The sequence below is a fragment of the Haliotis rubra genome, unplaced genomic scaffold (genome assembly GCF_003918875.1).
Source record: "Haliotis rubra isolate DU_JTF1 unplaced genomic scaffold, ASM391887v1 Scf597, whole genome shotgun sequence".
Lineage (NCBI taxonomy): Eukaryota > Metazoa > Mollusca > Gastropoda > Lepetellida > Haliotidae > Haliotis > Haliotis rubra.
Window position 1 is genome coordinate 571,401 of NW_025767298.1, and position 21,928 is coordinate 593,328.

Consider the following 21,928-nt stretch of genomic DNA (forward strand, 5'->3'; position numbering starts at 1 on the left):
TTCTTTACCTATTGTAGATCTTAGTTTTAGACTCATCCACTCCTGGTCAATCAGATCAAGCTCAATGTCAGTACGGTCGGTGAGGAACTCTCTGTAGTGGTCTGTGATGGCTGTAAGTTTGTCTGCTCCAAACTCTTTGAAAAAGATCACATTTGCAAAAATAAATGCCATATGGAGCATTTGTTGTTTCATGATTGCAACTGACATGTTTCATGAATTGTATTATGAAATCATCATCTGTTAACATATTAATGACGTAAAATGCCTCACATACTAGAATGCCTCTCAAAAGTTCATCCATGACATAAATACTCAATAAATTAGGAGTTTTGCATAATATACAACACACCTGAATCAAATGTATCTGGCCATGACTTCAAATCTGCAAGGGAGGATGCAGAAAGTAGAGAATCAGTTATGTCGGAGAAACGACTTGACATGGATATGATGACTTCATTGAGCACCTTTTTCAGAGTGGACGATGAAACAGCCTCTCCAGACAGTGACTGGCCATGGAAAGTGTTCTTATTCTCTACTGCACGTAGATGAAATCCAGGTCTAAAATTAAACACAGTGCAAACTGTTAATAATGTAATATGCAAAATCAAAACATAGATGAATTTGCAATATTAAAAAATAAAACAAAAAAACTTTCTCAACAAAATGACTTACTTTTCTTTCATCTGTTCCAGAGTAGCAATAGTAGCCTTTAACTGTTCGTGGCACTCATGGATGGTCACATCCTTTCGTTGTAGTTCTGCTGATAGTTTGCTCAATGTGTTCAGGACGTCATGAAGGAAATGAGCATACACTATAAGTGATCTCTGTGTTAGGAGCTTGAAGAGGGACTTTGCTTTGATCTGAGCAGAACTGTCTGCACCACTGCCAGGCCCTGCTGTCTGTAACATGAACACTGAAATTAGTAACATTGGAACTTGATAATTTATAGCAGTAACTCAATATTGTGCAAGATGGTTTTAAACAGGTGAGCTGCTTGTTTAGTTTTGAATTTTAGTTTTTTTCGTTTAGTCAGTGCCGAACCGGCAAAGAAAAGTTTGATATTTTATTAATATCTTTAAAAGATGCCAGAGAAGTTTGATGTTTCACAAATATCATTACTTATGTTACAGAAATATTACCTGGCCAGTATGGTGAACAAAAGCTTTATAGCCTTTCCACAACTGCTGCAGAGCTGTGACAGTATGCCCAACCCATCTGGTGCCCCAATCCTCGTAGGCATCACTGGTGCAACACCAAGTGATTCAAAAGATCCCTTTAGCATTGATCTGAATCAAAATTTTTATCATTAATAAAACACATAATAAGTTTGACAAATTCAAACAACAGTAAGCTCAACATCTAATTCTTTTATAACTGTCAAACACTGACTGTCACTGACAAGCAGAAAATTTAGAAAAAAGAACATTTGCCAAACTTATGCTCAAAGAAGCCATTATAATCTGATTGTATGATATTTTAAACAGTACTAAATTGATTGAACTCAATACTGAAGCAAAACTAAAAAATAAACAAACCTTCAACCTTGAACTTGCAAGTAGCGCTAATGAAATTATGAAGTTTCATGGCTGTACAATTTACTGAAATTAAACAAAATAAAATTGGTGTACAAATTATAAATTACAAAAACAATTATAAAAAAGCAAAAGACAATAAAATTATGTACTTCATGAAACAGAAGTTTACAAAACTAAAAAAATTACATAGTCAAATTAAAAATTTATGAATAAATAAGGGTAAATTAAACCAACAATGAATGTGAAGAACTGAAGCCTTAATTCTTAACTGTCATTACAGTTTTAAAATGTGTATGCTAACTGCCAAGTCCTTCAGATTTTAATACCTTTCAGTTTGTTGGGTAAAATTAAACACCATGTTTTTAGTTATTTACAAGAGCAATTGAAACATTTAATTATAATAATCATTTTCACAAATTTGAATTACTTAAGCGGTATCTTATCTTTAATAACAAAAAAAGAAAGGATTGACATTAAAAAGTTAACTTACCTTTGGAGATAACCTTTGTAGAAAGAGTAGAGAAGATGAAGCATTTTCATAACGTCTGCATACTGTTTTGATGTTTTGAAAGCTGCCTTGAAGCACAATTCAATCTGTGGGCCATGCAGTGAATCATGACAATGGCAGAAGAAATGTTTTTCTGAAGATGGACGATGACACCATTCTTTTTCCCAGTGTTAACAGATGCACCATCACAACCAAAGGCAATCAGCCTATTCTTGACTGGAATATCTGTGAAAGTGTTCATTGCTTTGAGCAATGCTTGATAAATGCCAAGAGAATCTGCTCTTTTGACATGGATTAACTTGACGAAAAATACAAAGATTTTTCCTCTGATAGCACATCTGAGGTAGACAATTTCATTTTCTTGTGTGCTAACATCTGTGGAGCCGTCACTCAATATTGAAAAGAAATTGGCATCTTTAATCTGTTGTTCAATTTTCAAATTCTCAGTTTCTGCAATAGCTTGTGTAAACGAAGCAGCAGATTTATCTGATGCATATGCTTTACCAGTTTCAATTCCTTTTCTGGCATCAAGTTTTCGTTGCCAAACGTAATCCATAAATGGTCTTGAATTTTTAGCTAGGGCATGACAGTTGCTAAACAGTGTATTCAGGGTTTTGAAAGCTTTTGCATTCAGTTTTCCATCGATTGCTCCGCTGGAGATTCCCCGGGTCTCATTTCCTTCGCTTTGTGAAATTCCACGGCCCTAGTATGACCAAATGACAGATGATGGGTTTTTAAAGCATCGTGTTTCAAATTGAGACAACCAAGCACAAAAGGTCCACGTTTATATCTATCATAAGAGGAAGGAATCCTTGTTTGCGACAGCGGGCCGTAACACGATCTGCATACTTTACAAAACAGAGATTGTTGGTCGGTTATCAACCAGGGAAATTCACCGCTCCACTTACTCTGGTATTTACGTGTTCGTTGGGTTGTTTCATACTCCTTACTCTTTTCTTTCTTCTCAATATCCTTTTCTTCTTGTGTTTTGGTATGAAAATCTTTACAATTAGTCAAAAAACTGAATATTTTGACTGCGACATCGTGGTCTCCCTCACGCCGCCATTTTGTAACCAATACAAACGAGTAAGTAACGCTCTCTTTGATTGGTTCTTTTTTAACCATGTGCCTACTGATATCCAATCATAGCGTAGCTTACTAAACCAGCCAGTTTTAGTGTCCTATTACTATCTTCACTGGCAGAAGAGTTGTCCATGTATACTCGTGGCTTCCATTCATCTTTCTTAAATCTAAATATGACATGACAGTTAAAATGGAATGATCGTCCTGAGTGCGAACTGAAAATGTCAACCATAAAAATTCCAGCCAGACCATCGGGCTGGTGGAGAGAATTTCCAGGCAGCCCGACTCAACGTTTACCGGCCACGGGCAGTCGGGCAGGCCGTTATTTCGATGTGCATGCATGCTTAGCAGTTCTAGAATACTTTGAGATTGCTTAGCATCTATTTGGAAGTTGAGGGCACAAACTTGGCATCTTCGGAGACACTGTAAAATCGAGGTTACATCTTCTTACACTCTTTACAGTTAAAGTCTTTGGGTAGCTTCTCCAAGGACACTTTCTTTGAGCCTTAAACATAAGGTTGTGGAATTTATTTATTCGGTTGCCGTATAGCTATATGCTTCAGGTCATAAAATGTCCTCTATGTGATAAATGTGGAAAATTTGTTTTATTTTTATCGAATCAAAAACCGTTTTGTTCCATGGAATCTTTGCAGTTTTTGCTTTTGTTGCTTGTCAGTATTCCAACAAGCGCATAGCGAATCCAGTCTGGATGTATATGCCTGACGCGTGAGGGATCACTAGAGTGTTTCTCGAATATCGATATCATACTGAATATTTCATAGGCAAAAGAAGTATAGCTACTGAAATTGGAAAGATCATAATGACTTGAAATACCCTGGTAGCCATAAAATAAATAATTCTGGGCTTGCTAAGATATCTTTTGATAATCTGGGCCTAGATTGTTCGAAGCTCTCATAGCGCTAGGATAGTCGTAAGTGCCATACATTAACATTAAGTTACGATTATCTTAGCGCTAAGAGAGTTTCGAAAATCTAGGCCCTGATACCTTGAGGGCAAAGACCAAACTGACGAAAAATATTATGGTTACATTTTCGCAATACTATCACTGCGTTCCAGGGTCGCGATCCACAAAGCGTTCGTAACTTCACGACCTAAAGTAACTCTGTACTACATCATTGGGTTATAAATGACAGTCATATTTCCATTCGACAAGGTTTCAAAAACCAAAGGCCCAGAAAAAACCATTCAAAACGTTTCATGGTAGAAATGTGGCTTTTAACTCCACCCCCGGTTTGCTCGAAGCACTTACAACTAAAAGGATTAAGGAACAGGTCGGTCTTTAGGCCTGATTTAAAGAGGGTTCCATAACACCAAATCACTTCACATTGTAGGGAAGTTCGATACTTTAGAACCACATGATGAACCATAAAAACAGTCATCAGTGTGGATAAGGTGACGAAAACCAGACAATCCAGTGATCAACAGCATGATCGTAGACCTACGCAACTGGGATACGATGACATGTGTCAACCAAGTCAAAGAGCATGACCACCCGATTCCGTTAGTCGCCTCTTACGACAAGCATGGGTTACTGATGAGAAATTCTAACCCGGATCTCCACGGGTTCCGAATGAGAATCTCTTCTGAGAATGACCATGATACATTTTACAGGCGAATGCAAGTTTGTCCATCCTGCGCTGTGAAACTGCTGACCTTGAGGCTGCTATTCCACCATGACAAAGCAAGGAAACCAGGACGTTGATGAAACAAGTAAGTCGTGTCTCACAATGTTTTAGACGAGTGCTCAACGATGGGGATCCGGCATTAGAAACTCAACATCAAGGGTATATAGCCCTTTCCATCATCAAACGAAAAAAGACGTACCTAAATCATTGAATGGCCAGTTTGGAGTCAGCATAATGCGTCCACACACATGCACCCACACTCTCTCTCTCTCTCTCTTGCACGCACGCACACACACACACACACACACACACGCGCGCGCGCGCACTCAGATACGCAGACCAATACTCACACCCACACCCACACCCACACCCACACCCACACCCACACCCACACCCACACTGATACAAGTACATGCACGTCGCATTATACATGAAAGAATCTTCCACGTCACGTTAAAAATCAGCTCGCCTATCCTCAGATTTGCACTGGCTTTACTATTTGATACATTACTTGCAATATCATCTAACGCGAGTTAAGAAATTGATTATACAACTGGTTGAATATATCCAGAAACAAGAGAAACATGGGGACATCGAGTGGATGGCATCGTTACCCTGTTGGGCTACAGTGTTGGGGAGGGAACGCTTCTCAAGTTTCCCTACCTGTGCGCAAGAAACGGTGGAGGTACGTACACAGATTATGTACTGAAACGGGTTGCAAATGATATGCGTGAATTGTTCATTCCCAAGATGAAACAATAGGTCAACTGGAAATCGGCCTGTAAACGAAATACTGTGAACCAATGAATATTAAAACTTTACAAATGTCACAAATTGATTTAATACAATAATCACGAAATTGCAATGGCGTTACAAATTAGAGTGTCAATAAACTATTAAAGCAGTGATAATAGCAATAAAGACAGTGATGTAATATTCATCAACAGTCGTCAACCTTCCAAACTAGGTCCAGACTAAGTGTCTAGGGTGAAGAGTGATCTTCACACGACTGTTGGTCTTCTTGTATTATAGGATGTAATGATAGACGTGATATATTAAGAATTAAATTAACTAAGTTTACAAATTAATGATCATTACACACTGTAACGGAATAACAATGACATTACAAAGTAGAGTGGCAATATAAAATTAAAGCAGTTATTGTGCCAATAAAGACAGTGAGGGTAATATTGAAGTCACTGCAACCATGGCCGAGCTTCCAACATAGGCCAAGGCGGAGTATCCAGGGTGAACAGTGATCTCCACACAACTGCTGGTCTTCTTGCAATGTGAGATGTAATGTGAGATGACTGAAGTAAGACTGACACTTTGTATTGTTAAATACTTTCTCTAAGAATACACTTGGATATTCAGGAATAGGCCGAGGCATCGAACAGTGCCATCTAATGAACCATGAAATATAATTCAACACGGTTAAACGTTCGCTGCCACATAGCATAATGCAATCTAAATATTCCACTCTGATCACATGATGGCACTTATTAAAACAAGGTAAAAACTAATAATCTCTGTTTATATAAGGCATGATCAAATATGGAACATAAACATCACCGTGTATGTGATCTTAAGACAGGTCTAGATAGGTCCAAGGTATATCGTATTAGTCACTGCCTCTCTTACGATAATATAAAACATCAGTGCAAAATAACACCCAGTCTAAAATGAATGCCTGCTACACGAGAAAATAAGAATATGCAATATGTTCTCTTTACATAACTTCCTATAGTTGCCAGTTTATTAGTTATGCCTGCTGCAAGAAAAACAAAATGCTTGTCACAAATTATATTTTGACAATACCCTTCATTGCACATTAACTTTAAAAAAAAGAAATATCCGAAATGTGATGGCGCATAGTAACACAGTAGCAAAACCCATTTGTCTCAGAATTCTTCTTTCATCTCTGTTTTTTATTACTGTTTTCAGGAGCATTCCTGATCCCCTGGTGTTTGTTGGCCTCTGTGCTGTACCGCTGTACTTCCTGGAAGTGGTCATTGGCCAATACTACCAGAAGGGCCCTGTCGAGGTGTGGAAGTTTTGTCCTGCCATGAAAGGTACAATGCATGTAAATATATGTCAAGGGTTTAAGAAGAATTCAAAACTTGAAAACCCTGTATGACAAATTGAAAACAAATTTTAAAGACATCATATTTCAGAAAGTTAAATAAATGCTTATTATTGCTCATGTTTTGTTTGTGCAAGTAACATCTGCAAACACATATATCTCTAATGTTTAGGATTAGTGATTGATCATTAAAAGTTTAATAGGCTTTCGGGCAACTAAGCCCATTTATACCTTGCCGATCATAAAGGATTGCTTAGATTCTAAAAAAACCATAAAGGAGCAAAGCTGCCACATATGAACGCTTAAATGTATGCAAGAATTTCACTCTGAACTTCATGGCGAGTGATATTCCTTGAACATAATTGTTCAGCCAATGGGATGTCAATATTGAGAGCTGTAAGAGATTTAACCATTGCTCTACGTTGTTTAACATATTTATGGCAATGCAGTAGACAAAGCGCCACATTATCTAGCTGATTACACACTGTACAAAGCGCAGACACATTTTTCTTGATAATATTGAGATAAGCACCAAGGCCACAATCCCCAAGACGAAGTCTGGTTAACAGAACCTCTTCTCTCCAATGGTTTCGAGATAATTGGAATTTAGCAACAAGAGACCCAATGCAGAGATGGGACGTTTCCCCAACATTTGCTGCAAACTTCAGGGATTTATGTTTGATTTTGCAGACTTTGTCCCAACATCTGTACTGAAAACATAGCATCACTAATCTACTCCTAAGCTAATGACTGAAACACATTTTTGAAATGGCAAGGTGTAACTGAATGTAACCAGAGTAAAATGGTTCGTGGATGCAATACACTTGTATTTAATTCCTTTTAAGTAAATACCCTTAAATGAAATAAACGCACGATACGTTTGTCTACTGTGACAAGGTCTTGGACTAGGGACGGCGTTGGTGTCGTGGGTGTACGCCATGTACACGTCCATGTACTTCTCCTGGTACCTCTACTACTTCTTCAACTCCTTCTTCAACCCCCTGCCATGGTCCACGTGTGGCAACTACTGGAACACGCCCAGCTGTGTGGAGTCGACACTTTATGGACATGCTGGTATAAACACCACACTGAAAGGCACTGATCCACTCCAAGGCTTCATCAACGCTACACATTGGGATCACTTGAATGTGTCCACTGTGGACGTTGCTAGTGCTTCAGAAGAATTCTGGAGGCAAGTAATAACACTATGACCTTTAGAATACCTTAAGTATGTATAAGTAGAAATTAAGATCATATTTTGGAGATAAACGACTGTGAACATTAGATTAATGTTAGATAGAATTGATGGTTGCTGTATTTCATTCAAAACGCGTAGCTATAATAAATGATTAATTATTATTATTTCCATCACGTTGTGTTCATATCAGCCATACTGGTGGTCAAGCGGAAGCGGCAGTGTGATATATACCTGCGCAGTGAAGCAGTCATAAAATCAGAGGCATTTTGAAATCCAAGTCAATTATGTCCAATTTTATGTATAACAGAACAATGACGTTGCCTCAGGTTAATGGCCCTAAGGAGTATCCAGTTTTACCCGATATTATTGGAACAAAAGATTTTTAACTGAAATGATACCAATTTCTGCAATCTTTGATCTCAACAAGAATTTCTTTCAGATATAATACACTGGACATCTCGAATGGCCTGGATGATACTGGATCCATTCGGTGGCCATTGTTTGGGTGTCTGACCTTCACCTATGTCACCATGTACGTCATGCTGTTTAAAGGCATAAGAGTCACGGGCAAGGTAATGGCGAATATAGGCATAAGTCAGAGAATATAAGCAGACTTAAATATCTGACGAAACGGGTTATTTGGGGCGTAGAAGGCAAATTAACTGAGGGAATTATTTGTTTGCATAAATAGTTATGGGTCATGACTCCAAGTGTTCGCAAAAAGGATCCCTATGTGATGTCTTACCGGCAGAAACAACCACAGATAAAATGAACTTATAGATGGGTATATTCTGAACACAAAAGTGGTGTTCATTAGGCTAGGAGCATTCTTTGATATAACCAGATACGTTGAGAGCAAGGCATATTCGTGGACATTGTTGAACGACCGATTCACAGTAACAAAGCCAATATGAAAAAAAATAAAAAAATGATGAAGCTTGTTCACAAATATAGTAATGTCGAATCACTGTGAGTCTGTTTGGAGCAGGTTTGAACAATATTGCACATAGGTCACACCGTGCCAGCTTTTGGAGAAAGTCTGGGTTAGAATTGATCTTCAGTAACCCATGCTTGTTGTAAGAGGAGACTAACGAGATCGGGTGGTCAGACCCGCTGACTTGGTTGACACATGTCATAGTATGCCAGTTGCGCAGATCGATGTTCATGCTGTTGATCACTGGATTGTCTGGTCCAGACTCGATTATTTACAGACCGCCTACATATAGCTGGAATATTGCTGATTTGGGCATAAAGCTAAACTCACTCACTCTAGCATGACTGCCCCGAAAATCGGAATTGGTACTGAAAGTAAATATCTAACAATAAAAGGGAAAACCTTTATCTATATTTTAATGTTTCTGTGATAGCAGGTTAATCACTGGATTGTCTGGTCCAAATTCGAGTAATTACAGACCTCCGTCATATGCACGTAGCTAGATTACGGCCGGGTGCAACAACAAACAAATGAAACATACAGGACCAGTTTCCAGTCAGCGTATCCTGTGGGAATACTGGTTTTACTAACAAACGATATGACACCATTTCCAGATCGTGTACGTCACCTTCATGTGCCCGGTGCTGGTGTGTGCGGTCTTCCTCATACGGGGCTCCTTGTTGCCAGGGGCGACAGATGGACTGTTTTATCTGATAAGACCAGACTTTGAGAAGTTGAAAAGACCCAACGTGAGTGTCAAGTCAGGTCGACAAATCAGCTGCTAAATCATAAATGGTTCATTATTATATTAGTGAATCGATCAACACATGACTCATCCATGTTACTGAGCGTGACCATCCTATTAGTCATTGGTACCATGGGGTAGCCTAGTGAATAAAGCGTTCGCGTATCATGCCGAACACCCGACTTCGATTCTCCGCATGGGTACAGTGTCATAAGCCCATTTCTGGTGTCCCCCGCCATGATAGGGCTTGTATGAACAAAAGTGCTATTCTTGAGTATATGTTATAAGATCTTAGCTTCATCTTAGTTAGGTTCACCCGGGTTCGATTCCCCACATGGGTACAATATGTGAAGCCCATTTCTAGCGTCCCCCGCCGTGATATTGCTGGAATATTGCTGAAACTAAAATTCACTCATTCACTTGAGGTCGCTTTGAGTTTTTTGACGTATGTGCTGAGCATTTCTAAGATGCTTTGAAATTGACGAGCTGGCTTAGCAAATATTTTTCTGTTGAGGGCACATACGTGGCATCTTCGGGTGCACTGTAAGGTCCAGCTCCTTGCTTAGAACCTTCAAGGACACTCACTTTGTGTCTAAGTATAAGGTTGTAGATTTAATGTATTTGGTAGCCATATAAGTAGATGCTTCCAGACATAAAATGTCCTTCAAATGATAAATGTGGAAAATTTGGTCGATCGGAGTAAAACCTCACTCACTCATTTGGTTTAGAATTTGTCGTCAGCATCACCATAATTGTTGCTAGAGGCATCTGACGGGATCGGCTGGTTAGGCTCCCGTAGCTGCTGCATGTCATCTAGTCGACTATTGCTGACTGTTGCGTTAAACAATGACTAAAGCAACAAAACTGTTACCTTGGTGTGCTATAGATATGGATCGAAGCGTGTGGCTACGCCCTTCACTCCATGGGCACCAGCACTGGCATCGCCAACACCATTTCCAGTCACAATCAGCGAAACAGTAACTGCTACAGGTATAGGGAACAGGTTTTTTAACATTACAATTTTGTCTCGGGATTTACACATCGAATTTTTCGCTTGACAGTGTCGATTTCCTTAAAACGTTTTTGAAAACATTTGAGGCATTACTGATTTTCTCACGAAGTAATCATGGAATTTTGTACCACTCAGCTTCATCGTTTGATGAATTGCTACAAATGATCAAGAAATTCTCAAGTATCGAAGGAAGCACTCTTAGACTCTTAAGGTATTTCCTTGAAACAAGAACATCAGACAGAGAAGCATAATAACAAGGAAATTTGTATTTCGCAAATTTTGGTTACTCTCTAAAAAGACTCACACGGGTGGCTTTCTTGTTTTAAGAATTGCTACAAATGATCGGTAAAATTCAGCGCTCTTAAATCCATAACATGTGTCTATGGGAGGAAGATGATACAGACAGAGAAAACACAATCATAAAGAATATTTTTCACGGTTTTGTTACTCTAAACGGTCACTGCTCCATGCTCTAGATTGGTGTTCCTCCCATGATTCATAAAGATTTCGTAGGCCTTCATTGAATATTGTTTTCCAAATTCCCAGAGTGGCGATGGTTTTGTGTATCGTGGACCCCCTGATCACCATCTTCTGTGGACTGTCCATGTTCACGGTGTTGGGGCACATGGCGCACGTGACCGGGTCCAACATGGATGACTTTCAGTCGTCAGGTATAATTATGGGGTAACTATAACAGTAATCTGAGGCACAGTATCACAGTGGACTAGCGCTGATAATGAGTGAGTGAGTCGAGTTTTACGCCGCACTCAGCATTATTCCAGCTATATGGCGGCGGTCTGTAAATAATCGAGTCTGGACCAGACAATTCAGTGATCAACAGCATGAGCATCGATCTGCGCAATGGGGAACCGATGACATGTGTCAACCAAGTCAGCGGGCCTGACCACCCGATCCCGGCGCTAATAATGAACGTAGCCACAATCTGGACGTTTCTGATTAATCTTATTTCCCAATTTGCCAATAATTTAAGTCATGATGCGTTCTAATTCCCACAGGGACTACCGATGTTAGTTCGTTGTAATCGTAGTTCTATATATGAATTTTGAGTTAAATATGCAATATGTGGCCGGGACCAAACAGTTCGTTATTACCCTGTTTGTTACAGTTTTATCACTATATCTGATTTTGGTATATTTGTTAATGATGCACCACTTCAGCTTACAAAGAATCTCACCCGAGAAATATATGATATATATGAAAAGTTGATGCTTGTTTTTACACTGTTATGGACGAGTTTTGACATATAAAAGACACTTTTTGACATTGTATTCATCATCTAACATTAGACTTGTTTGTCAGTTTGTAAAAAAAGGAACAGGCAGTGATCTCACCCAAACGAAATTAAGATTGAGGCCTGTTTATGTATCACGTATAGTTTCGGTGTTACACAGATATATATGTTCTGATGATCCCACTCATTTTCCACTCCAGGTCTTAATCTGGCGTTCTCAGTGTTACCGGAAGCAGTGACTTATCTCCCCTTGTCCCAGTTATGGTCTGTGCTGGTTTTCCTCATGATGATGACGTTGGGCCTTGATACGACGGTATATAAAGTTGTTTGTAGCAAATCATACACAAGACGAAATGGATGCCCAGCGACCTGTGCTTGTCGTACGAGGCAACCAAATGGATCACGTGATCAGACTCAGTGACTTTGTTCAGTGCATGGAACAATACTCAAACTATCAATGGCGATTTGTTGCAATCTTTCCGGTGTGTGGTAGAACGCTCTCGACCATTTGCATATCACTGTTTCAAACGTCTGGCATCTTGTATCCCTTGCCCAACTGTCATCAAAGACGTTTGCAGTGTGGAGTTGAATCAGTTTCACGAATGCCAATGCATCTGTCAAATTTTGGGGTTGTTAAACAAGGTTTTGAATGAACGTTAATTTTATATTGAACCCACTATTTTCTTTCTTGATCGTGTACACTGCAACCAAACACACAACCAGGCAGTATATCTTTACAAGCATCAAAGTTACTGGGTATTCTCTGTTTATTAAAATGAACAATGTGGCTATCGTTTTATTGGTTTATTTTCAATATTTCAATTCCAATACATATTTGAAAAGGGGCGGTTGGGTAACTCCTGGATACAGCGTACCCTCATCACCCGGGTGATGCCCATTTGTGGTGTCCCCCATCGTAATATGGATGGAATATTGCTACAAAACACCAGTACTAACGTATTTGTGCCAACCAGCAATCCTCCTTTCGTTGCAGGTTCCGAGTTTAGAGATCACTCAAGAGACACTAGCTGATCAGTTCCCGTCACTGGCCAAGCGTCGGTGGCTTCTTCTCCTCATCGTGTTCCTTCCTTCTGGCTCTTCCTTACACTACACAGGTACGATGAAATAGCGTCCACTGAAGGAGAAGAAGCCTTGTTTTGCTAAAGAACGAGAGTTACGTTGTCGTTTCAAGCGTTTGGAAGTTCTTACACTGAATGTTTCACAAGGCGATCTGTAATCTGTAATCGGAATTACGATCACCTCAGCGCTACGACTGCAGTAAGTCTATGTTAAAATATGGGAGTTACGATCACCTTAGCGCTACGACTGCAATAAGTCTATGTTAAAGTATGGGAGTTACGATCACCTCAGCGCTACGACTGCAGTAAGTCTATGTTAAAGTATGGGAATTACGATCACCTCAGCGCTACGACTGCAGTAAGTGTATGTTAAAGTATGGGAGTTACGATCACCTCAGCGCTACGACTGCAGTAAGTCTATGTTAAAGTATGGGAATTAAGATCACCTTAGCGCTACGACTGCCGCAAGTCTATATCAAATGTCACATGCAACCAACAAAACCAAACATAATTAAAACACAATTATCACTTATTCACGACATATCATATACATTACTGATTGTGAAAAAACAAATAAACAAAATTGTAAGCGTGCAATCACTCTACATGCTCTCTGCATTTGCGTTCGATCCAATCAACAAATACTGAGATATGAACTACTGCGTGGCTGGAAACTGTCGTTGGTCCAAGTACAAAGCAGGACTTGAAACTGACAATCTGAGTTTGCACCGGTTTCCGTCGGATCCAGTCATCCGAGAAAAACGGATGCAGTTTGTTTGCAACCCACAGACATAATAACATGTCATGTGTACAAGTATCACACCTGCCTGTCTGTGTAATTACATAATGTGACAGAGACAGAACTCGGGTGCACGAGCCATAAATCAATGTACATATATTTTGTTTATGGTGTATATCCTGATAGGTGTTAAGTTCAAATTGCATGTGATCAATGATTGAAGTTGTGTATTGCATATTGTCATTAGCAGACAGGCAGGCAGACACATAGGTGTCAATAAAACAGACATTGAGTTTTGTCTGTGACAGAGACCGCTTATCACAATCAACATATTTTTCTGTTTCCATAGACATGTATTAAAACATTTCATTTTTTAACAATGAAATTATTATTTCTAATGCTACACTTTCTTGAAAACTTGGTTTGCAAATCTGCAGCCAAGTATGGGACCAGTGTATTGTTATTACTGCAGACCCAAGATGCTAATAATTACAAGAAACATCTTTTGTTCTCCAACTTCGACCACTGCGATAATCCTTGCACGCATCACTTGCTGTGTTTTTACGAGTCGCCTTCCCGGTTCAAGCCGCGCGAATCTAATCACTGCGCATGCGCTATGGGTGCAGCGCAGCACAACTGTTGAAACCACTTTTCACCCCAGCGCTGGGTTGAAATTAGTGAATCGTTTGAATTACGAGTATGCGGGTTTTTTTTCATTCCTTTATTTTTCAACTTTATAAGTTGAATTTTCATTTTTTATAATTTGTTACTGTAAGTCCATACCGAAATGTATCAGAATCTGCAAAGTTGTGTTTTGAGTTGCATGTGACCTTTTAAGTATGGGAGTCACGATCATATTAGCGCTATGGTCGCTTTGTGAAACGGGACCCTGGGCGTAGATTTTCGAAGCACTCTTAAGTTAATGTTAATGTATGACACTTACGACTATCATAGCGCTAAGAGAGCGAAAATCTAGGGCCTGGTGTATATAACCGAAAGGTTGGGTGAGGATAACTGGGTTCCAAAGTCGCGATAATAGCATTCATTTAGCACCACCTGATTCAAAAGACATTTTAAATACACCATACGCTAGTCAACTGGATTACGCCTGTAAAGTACGTGTTGGTTTAGTTATACGTTCTGTGTTGGAAAAATAAGATTAATGTTAGACCAAATTCATAGCCTCCAAATTTTATTTGAAACCATTTCATTTTCATTTCCTGGCAGAAAGCAGGATGTTGATTGTTCAGTGTTGACATGTACCTTTTGAATGATGCATCGGGGCATGTGGGAATATAAGTGGCATAAATACGAGTTTCGCTAGATCATTTTCATTCCAAACCCCCTGAATGATTATTCTCTATACCCACATAGTCTGATTCGATGACAAATGAATTGATGGTCGACAAAAACGTGTGAGCAATTATCTTCGCAACCGATATACGATGGTGATGTGTTAATCATGTCAGCGAGTCTGACCAAGATCCCGTTAGTCGCCTCTTACGACAAGCACGGGTTGTTGACGACCAATTCTAACCCAGATATTCTTAGTTTGGTTTATCACCTCGTCAAACATTATTGCAGTTAATGTGTCAGCTGTGCGTTGGTGGTCAAGCAGAAGTTGTGCGGCAGTGTTGTGTTCGTGAGCAGTGAAGCGGTCATAAAATCATTTTCAGTCCAAATTCAATGTGACTAATTTAATAATTGTCCAATCAAATTCGAGTATTTCACGGACTCATGGTAAAATGCAAACTGATTAATTCTTTAAAATCAGAATATTCGTGTTAAGAAAAAAACTCTTCCAATCAAGATAATATGCCTTGAATTTTAGAAATAGTGAGTGAGTGATTGAGTTACTTGGTCACTCACCTGACGAAAGGGCAAGGAAAAGCCCAGAAACGTTGTGTATAGAAGAAGTTGATATCCATAATATTCCGTCTTATACTTGAGTTTTAAGTCCTATCGGCATTATATCAGCCCTACAGTTTAAAACTAAGTATTGTATTTGATGTTTTCATGTATATTTTCATTTTATTCTTGATTTAATGTGAGTGTCGCGTCTTCGTGTTTACTACTGTCGTCTCAGGGTCACGTGTGGCTCAGTTGTCCGAGGCACCACTAGTTGGTTGGTTGGTTTTATAGTTTTAGGGCTACATGGGTCAATAAGAGGCCTATTTGCGCCCAACACATTGACTTGAGTTAATAAAACATCACAGGTAATATTCATTTAGATAGACGTATACATATATCGAATAACCTCTGCTTCGTGTTACGGATTAAAAACCTTAAGTAATCACTTCCATTTCTGAAACATGAAATACTTATTCATTAAAAAATCATTAGGTTAAGGTGACAGCGCGCTAGAAAGATTTAAAATCACAGAACTAAATCTGTCTAAGCCACTTGAGAGCCTGTCTAGATTACATCATATTTTCCAGATGACGAGACAAAATCTCAAACTGCCCGTTGAACGGACCCGTACATGATATTGGGGCCCTGAAGAAAATATATCATCAACCTCAAGTACAGCACTTCTGAGATTATGTCTTATGTTATTATGCCCAGGGCATGTAATGCGCCACTATACGCTGTACACAGTTACCTCCCTTGGACACTCCAGAATCCAGGCCTCGATTGTGTTTTTAGTTTTGTCACAACATACCCGTAGGTTTCACCCGAGTTGTAAACACCTGGGTCCTGCGTCACCTCACACGACTAACGGGATCGGGTGGTCAGACTCGCTAACAGGGTTAGCACATCGTCATCGTATATCGGCTGCTTTGACGCTGTTCACACTGTTGATCACTGCGCTGTCTGGTCCAGACTCAATTATTTACAGACCGACGTCACATAGCTGGAATATTTCTAAGTGTGACATTAAAGAACTGAACAGTTAAACCAAATTCCCAAATATTTATTTTGGTTAAACATCACGCCTCATGTTCGCTGTTCTTCCACTAGGCTGGTATCTACGTCCTGACCCTCGTGGACTGGTATGCGTCGGTGCCCCCTGTGATGCTGTTTGGGGTGGTAGAGTGTCTGGTCCTGGCCTGGGTGTTTGGTAAATATCTGCTTCAGTGCATGCTGATTCCCTGCGTAGATCGATGCTCATGCTGTTGATCACTGGATTGTCTAGTCCAGACTTAATTATTTACAGATATAGCTGTAATAACCGACCAACTTATTCCCAGTAAGAATACGTGTTGCATACAGGAAATTAGGATTACGGGGGACATCACCCTTAACTGTTACAAAAGAGAGGGACCTGACACCAAGCAGGGTGGGCATCACATATTGACTAAAGATAGGTATTTACTGTAATGTTGATGCAGTCACAACAATGCTTAACTATTCACATGAGTTTTCCTACGTGGCCTTTAGCTCAACACTTGTGAAATAAATGTCTCTTTTTCTTAGCTTTCCTTGCTGCAACGGCAGCATCATAAGGAAATTCCTTAGATCTGGGTTCCCTCAATTTGGATTGTAGAATTGGGCCGTTGACGACAAACAGAACAACCAGAAAACGATTGATGTCCTGTGAATACATACGTGTATAACGAGACAGGTACGTTGCAGGTGTATGGAGACTGGATAAGTGTACGGTGGAGATGTACGGACAGACTATTCCAAGATGGCTGATCTTCCTCATGAAGTACATCACACCTGGACTTCTCATGGTAATACCATTATCGCTATTCTTAGTGTGAGTGAGTGAGCTGGGTTTAGCGTCATTTTAAGTTTGTCAGTTTGATAATACAGTGTTGTGATGGGAAAGGCCGAAATGATTAGGTCTGATGTATTCTCAGAGGCAAACGTTATTGTGACATGGAAGTTTGTCTTTGGTAAGCTTGTGAATGATTTTATGGATTTGAACCCGAGAAAGAGTGTGCTAAAATGGTCGAAGAAACGCATCCAATCAGTTGTTCGAATTTTGCAAGACGCAAGACATATTCAAGACAAATGGCCATCAATGGTTACATGAAATGACCTAACAACCAGACGCGTATCACTTCTGCTCAATGCTACCTTAAGAAATGCAGAAATCAGACAAACATATCAATATTCAGTCAGTCGGACGTTGCTCGTCGGTGCAACTTCCACAGAAAAAATATTTGGCTCTCATCACTTTAAGAGCGGATGTAGAGTCCGAACCTTTCATCACAGAATCTTACACAGAGCATCCCTATAGTCTGTTCTAATTAGATTCGTGAAGTTCCGGGTTCGAATTGGTCCTCAGTAACCCATGCTTCGGTATTTGACTAACGGGATCGGGTGGTCAGGCTCGCTGAATTGGTTGACCCATGTCATCGTATCCCAATTGCGTAGATCGATGCTCATGTTGCTGATCACTGGATCGTTTGGTCCAGACTCGGTTACTTACAGACCGCCGCCATATAGCTGGAATATTGCTGAGTGTATTGTTAAACAACAACCTATCAATCAAACTGTTCTAATTAATAAATCTGGCCCAAAATTGCAGCCAAGGGTACCTAGTGGTTAAAGTGTTCTCTCATCAAGCACATTCCCCACATGGGTACAATGTGTGACAGCTATTTCTGGTCTTCCCACCGTGATAATGCTGGAACATTGCTAAAGGCGGCGTAAAACTCATCGTTATGTTCCAAACAGGGAATCTGTTTGAAAAACACTTCTGCATGGTGGCAAATCAAAATCAAAATCCGGTATAGTCAGCCCCACACATATAAGTTATCCATTACATAGTTCTGTATGTATCCTTGCCGATTGAAAAGTACGATACAAATCTTCACAGGGTACAGCTGTACGTATGCATTAATACATTACTTCCAGGTTATATTTGGGTACGCCTTCTACGAATACCGGCCTCCAAAATATGGCACTTACTTCTATCCTGAGTGGGCAACCGCTATTGGTTGGCTTATATCGGCGTTCATGATTGTGCCGACGCCTTGTTGGATGGTGTACTGTGTATGGAAGTCCAGAGGGGACACATTCAAACAGGTAACTCAAACTGTGATCCTTATGACCGACTGAGTTAGTCAGCCAGTAAGTGTGTTTTAGTTTGATATGTGTGCGAGTATGTGTGCGTGTGCGTGTGCGTGTGCGTGTGCGTGTGTATGTTTGGGTGGAGTTGGAGGAATGTTTGTGTGTTGAGTGCATCGAGAGTGAGTGAGACATTCAATGAGAATTCTAGAACCGGATTGTAGATGTGTCCACTACATAAGGCAATCTGCTGATATGAACACAAACCATAGCCCTGCAAGCCAACATCGAAAGAAACGTTGTCATATGAAACACCTAAAGTCATAGCTTCCGTTCAATAACCCATTCGTATAGAATATAGAATTTATTTTTGCGTGTATTATTCAATCTTTTCTTTCCAGAAACTGGTGAACGCATTCATTCCGCAAGATATATCGTCGGATGTATCACTAGAAGACAGAGGTGAAGAACAAGAAGCCCTGAACGTTGTCATGTAATCTCCTGTTCCGTGTCACCAATTTCTATTACCCAGCGTGATACATTTTCATTCTACTGTGATCGATACACTGGACTCGTTTGTGGACATATTCTCGTTCACAAAGTGCTGTACGGGGGACGTCCCAAAAGTTTCCGGCCTGCCTAATACGTATTTTTCAACATAATCCCCTTCACTTAAATGGACTTGTTCCACCTTTTCTCCAGCATATTTAACCCGTCTGAAAACCATTGTTTGTCTCGAGAACCTAAAACTCCACACAAAACAGCGATGACCTCCTCATCCGCCTCACATTTGCGACCCTGCGGACGTATTCGAGATGAGGGAAGAGGCAGAAGTCAGAAGGGGCTAGATCTGAAGAATAACCTGGGTGAGGGAGGATTTTGACGCCAGAGTCCTGTGTAGCACTCAATGCCACTTGGGCCGTGTGAACTGGAGCATTGTCCCGGAGGAGCCAGACACCACAGCCCTTTTCTCTCGCAACCTACGGAATTCATCAGCGTAATATGCATCATTTATTGTGGAACCCTTCTTTAGATAGTCTATCATGATTACGCCCTCAGAGTCCCAGAAAACGGAGGCCATGACTTTGCCACTGGAAAACGTTCCTTTAAACTTTTTTGGGCATTGGTGACGTCACGTGTTTCCACTGCATACTTCGACTTTTTGTCTCTGGGTCAAAGTGATGAACCCAGATTTCATCCTGAGTAACAATATGGCCCATGAAAGCACGTGGATCTCTCCGATAGTCCTTAAGAAGCTGACGTTTGTGTTCTTCAGATAACATTCTGGGCGACCAGACTGTGGTTCGTATTCAGTGCTGCTCCTGCCCCTTGTTAATTCAGCACACCACTGTTTGACCATACTACATGGAGCGTTGTCACCTAATGTTTGTGTCATGTGTCGTAAACCTTTTTAAATGAATATACTCAAAAACAGTCCTGCATTCGATTCTCTCCATTTTGAGAGCAAATAATAGTGTCATGCTGTTTGACAATTATATATGGCAAATCATAGCACATGGAAGACATGTTTTGCACGTCGAGCACCTGCTGAGATACTGTTCTAGAAACATGGCGAGTTTTGTTGAGTTTGTGCGATCCGTTCATGGTGAGGCCGGAAACTTTTGGAACACCCCTCGTAACCGTATCTCTCATCAGCAACCTTGCTCAGGATGTCCTTCGTTCATTGTTGCAATGTCATTGGCCAGTTATTTTTAGCATCGTCTATTAATCAGAGAATTAGAAGCCAGTTGGCGAAAGGGTTTAGAATTTTCATCGTAACAGATTTTTAGTATATTTTGGGGGGTCCAATTCCGTTGAAGGGTCACCTAGGTTTATCGTGGTGTCACACACGAGTGAGTGAGATTTAGTGGGTATGGTTTTACGCCCCCTTTTAGCAATATTACAGCAAAATCACGACGGGTGAAACACAAACAAATGCCACCTTGTTCGCAGTTGACCTTATAACAAATATATTGTCAACAAATATGGCTATATATTATTTCTATGTATCATATCAATCCTCCACACATACGCTAAAGCACGTTACAATAAGAAGGAGCTATATTTGAAATGCATATTTGATTCTTGTACACAGCAGAAATTTAAGCATCCTCAAATAAATATTATGGACAACCTAAACTGCTCTGGTCAGTTTTCTCGAGGAAATCTAAATGTTTTCTTCATGTGTTTTTCACAGTACATATGGACTGAATTTATTGGGGAAATATTTAATTGGTTTAGAAAATATCCAATCCAATGTTATGAAAACCGTTTTTTAATACCTCTGTGAGTGAAGATCCATTTTAGGTTTCTAAAGTATCGATACTATTCAGACAACATGCCTATTAATATGTCAAACACTAATATAATATATGATATCAAAATGCAGAAACATATTAAGCCATGGAGAATCTGCCCCCTGGAAGGATTTCATTTTGGCGTATGAACATCAGAACGACTTTAAACAAGAACGATAACTCTATTAATGTTTGATTACTCAATATCAAGGAAGCACGCGTATATTGCATTGCTGTTTTCGTTTTTGGTTTTATTTATTTATGTTAAAGATGTAAACCTCTTTTATCCAACTGAAAGGAGAATAACTTTTGTCAAACACATATTCTAATGTAATTATTTCCAGCTGTTCACCATATAGTTCCAAATATATATTTCTATATAGGGTTTAAGAATCACAAACGGATTTTGTTTTATTGAATATGCAAATAAATAAAACAAATATCAGCTACAATAAATCCCAAAGCCGATAATCAAAAGTGACTTTATAATATTTTTCAAACTGAACATTCGTGAAACCTTGCTGCCATACTCCTGGTGGAATTTTAGAATGAATACGCTGAAAAAAATATGAATGACCCAAAAAATGTCAGTGTGAAATACAATAGCTTAATATTTTTTTGCATTTTGATGTCACGAAAGAGTCTCCATTTTAAGAACTGTTAGTTTCGTGATTTCACAGCGACTGACACCATGACGGGACAGAAAGGTGACAGATGTGGCCCTGACATATAGATTTGTGTATATTTCGTTGAAAATTGTGTATTCTGAAATTGATTTCATCATGTTTGATAGGCTGTTGTGACCAAGTGCCTGTGCTGTTACTATAAGTGGTGTCGGAGCATTTGTTTGGAATT

At 39.7% G+C, this 21,928-nt stretch overlaps 2 protein-coding genes and 1 long non-coding RNA gene across 3 annotated transcripts; 2 read left to right on the plus strand and 1 right to left on the minus strand.

Moving 5' to 3' along the window:
- Positions 1-24: 24 nt before the first annotated feature.
- On the minus strand, positions 25-3,342 carry LOC124255193. The gene is made up of 6 exons (XR_006892637.1): positions 2,026-3,342; positions 1,536-1,598; positions 1,140-1,286; positions 673-899; positions 465-558; positions 25-134 (listed from the first exon to the last, which is right to left on the minus strand). It is a non-coding gene; the product is annotated as an uncharacterized LOC124255193 (long non-coding RNA).
- Positions 3,343-8,493: 5,151 nt separating this feature from the next.
- Positions 8,494-11,432, plus strand: LOC124255185 (sodium- and chloride-dependent creatine transporter 1-like). Its single transcript, XM_046689026.1, has 4 exons — positions 8,494-8,625; positions 9,602-9,736; positions 10,619-10,722; positions 11,291-11,432. Exons 1-4 carry the CDS (start codon positions 8,584-8,586, stop codon positions 11,430-11,432), a joined length of 423 nt encoding a protein of 140 aa, XP_046544982.1. The 5' UTR covers positions 8,494-8,583.
- Positions 11,433-16,371: 4,939 nt separating this feature from the next.
- LOC124255186 (sodium- and chloride-dependent glycine transporter 1-like) lies at positions 16,372-20,032 on the plus strand. The gene is made up of 5 exons (XM_046689027.1): positions 16,372-16,380; positions 16,776-16,875; positions 17,391-17,491; positions 18,624-18,794; positions 19,178-20,032. The coding sequence occupies exons 1-5, from the start codon at positions 16,372-16,374 to the stop codon at positions 19,271-19,273; spliced, it is 477 nt and encodes a 158-aa protein (XP_046544983.1). The 3' UTR covers positions 19,274-20,032.
- The last annotated feature ends 1,896 nt before the right edge of the window (positions 20,033-21,928 follow it).

Bases quoted from the DNA above. Each gene is read 5' to 3' on its own strand.
- LOC124255185 (XM_046689026.1), top strand. From the start codon at position 8,584: ATGTACGTCATGCTGTTTAAAGGCATAAGAGTCACGGGCAAG. The intron at 8,626-9,601 runs GTAATGGCGAAT...CACCATTTCCAG, and splicing joins GCATAAGAGTCACGGGCAAG to ATCGTGTACGTCACCTTCAT. The intron at 10,723-11,290 runs GTATAGGGAACA...CCAAATTCCCAG, and splicing joins CGAAACAGTAACTGCTACAG to AGTGGCGATGGTTTTGTGTA.
- LOC124255186 (XM_046689027.1), top strand. The intron at 16,876-17,390 runs GTAAATATCTGC...GGTACGTTGCAG, and splicing joins GGTCCTGGCCTGGGTGTTTG to GTGTATGGAGACTGGATAAG. The intron at 17,492-18,623 runs GTAATACCATTA...CATTACTTCCAG, and splicing joins TCACACCTGGACTTCTCATG to GTTATATTTGGGTACGCCTT.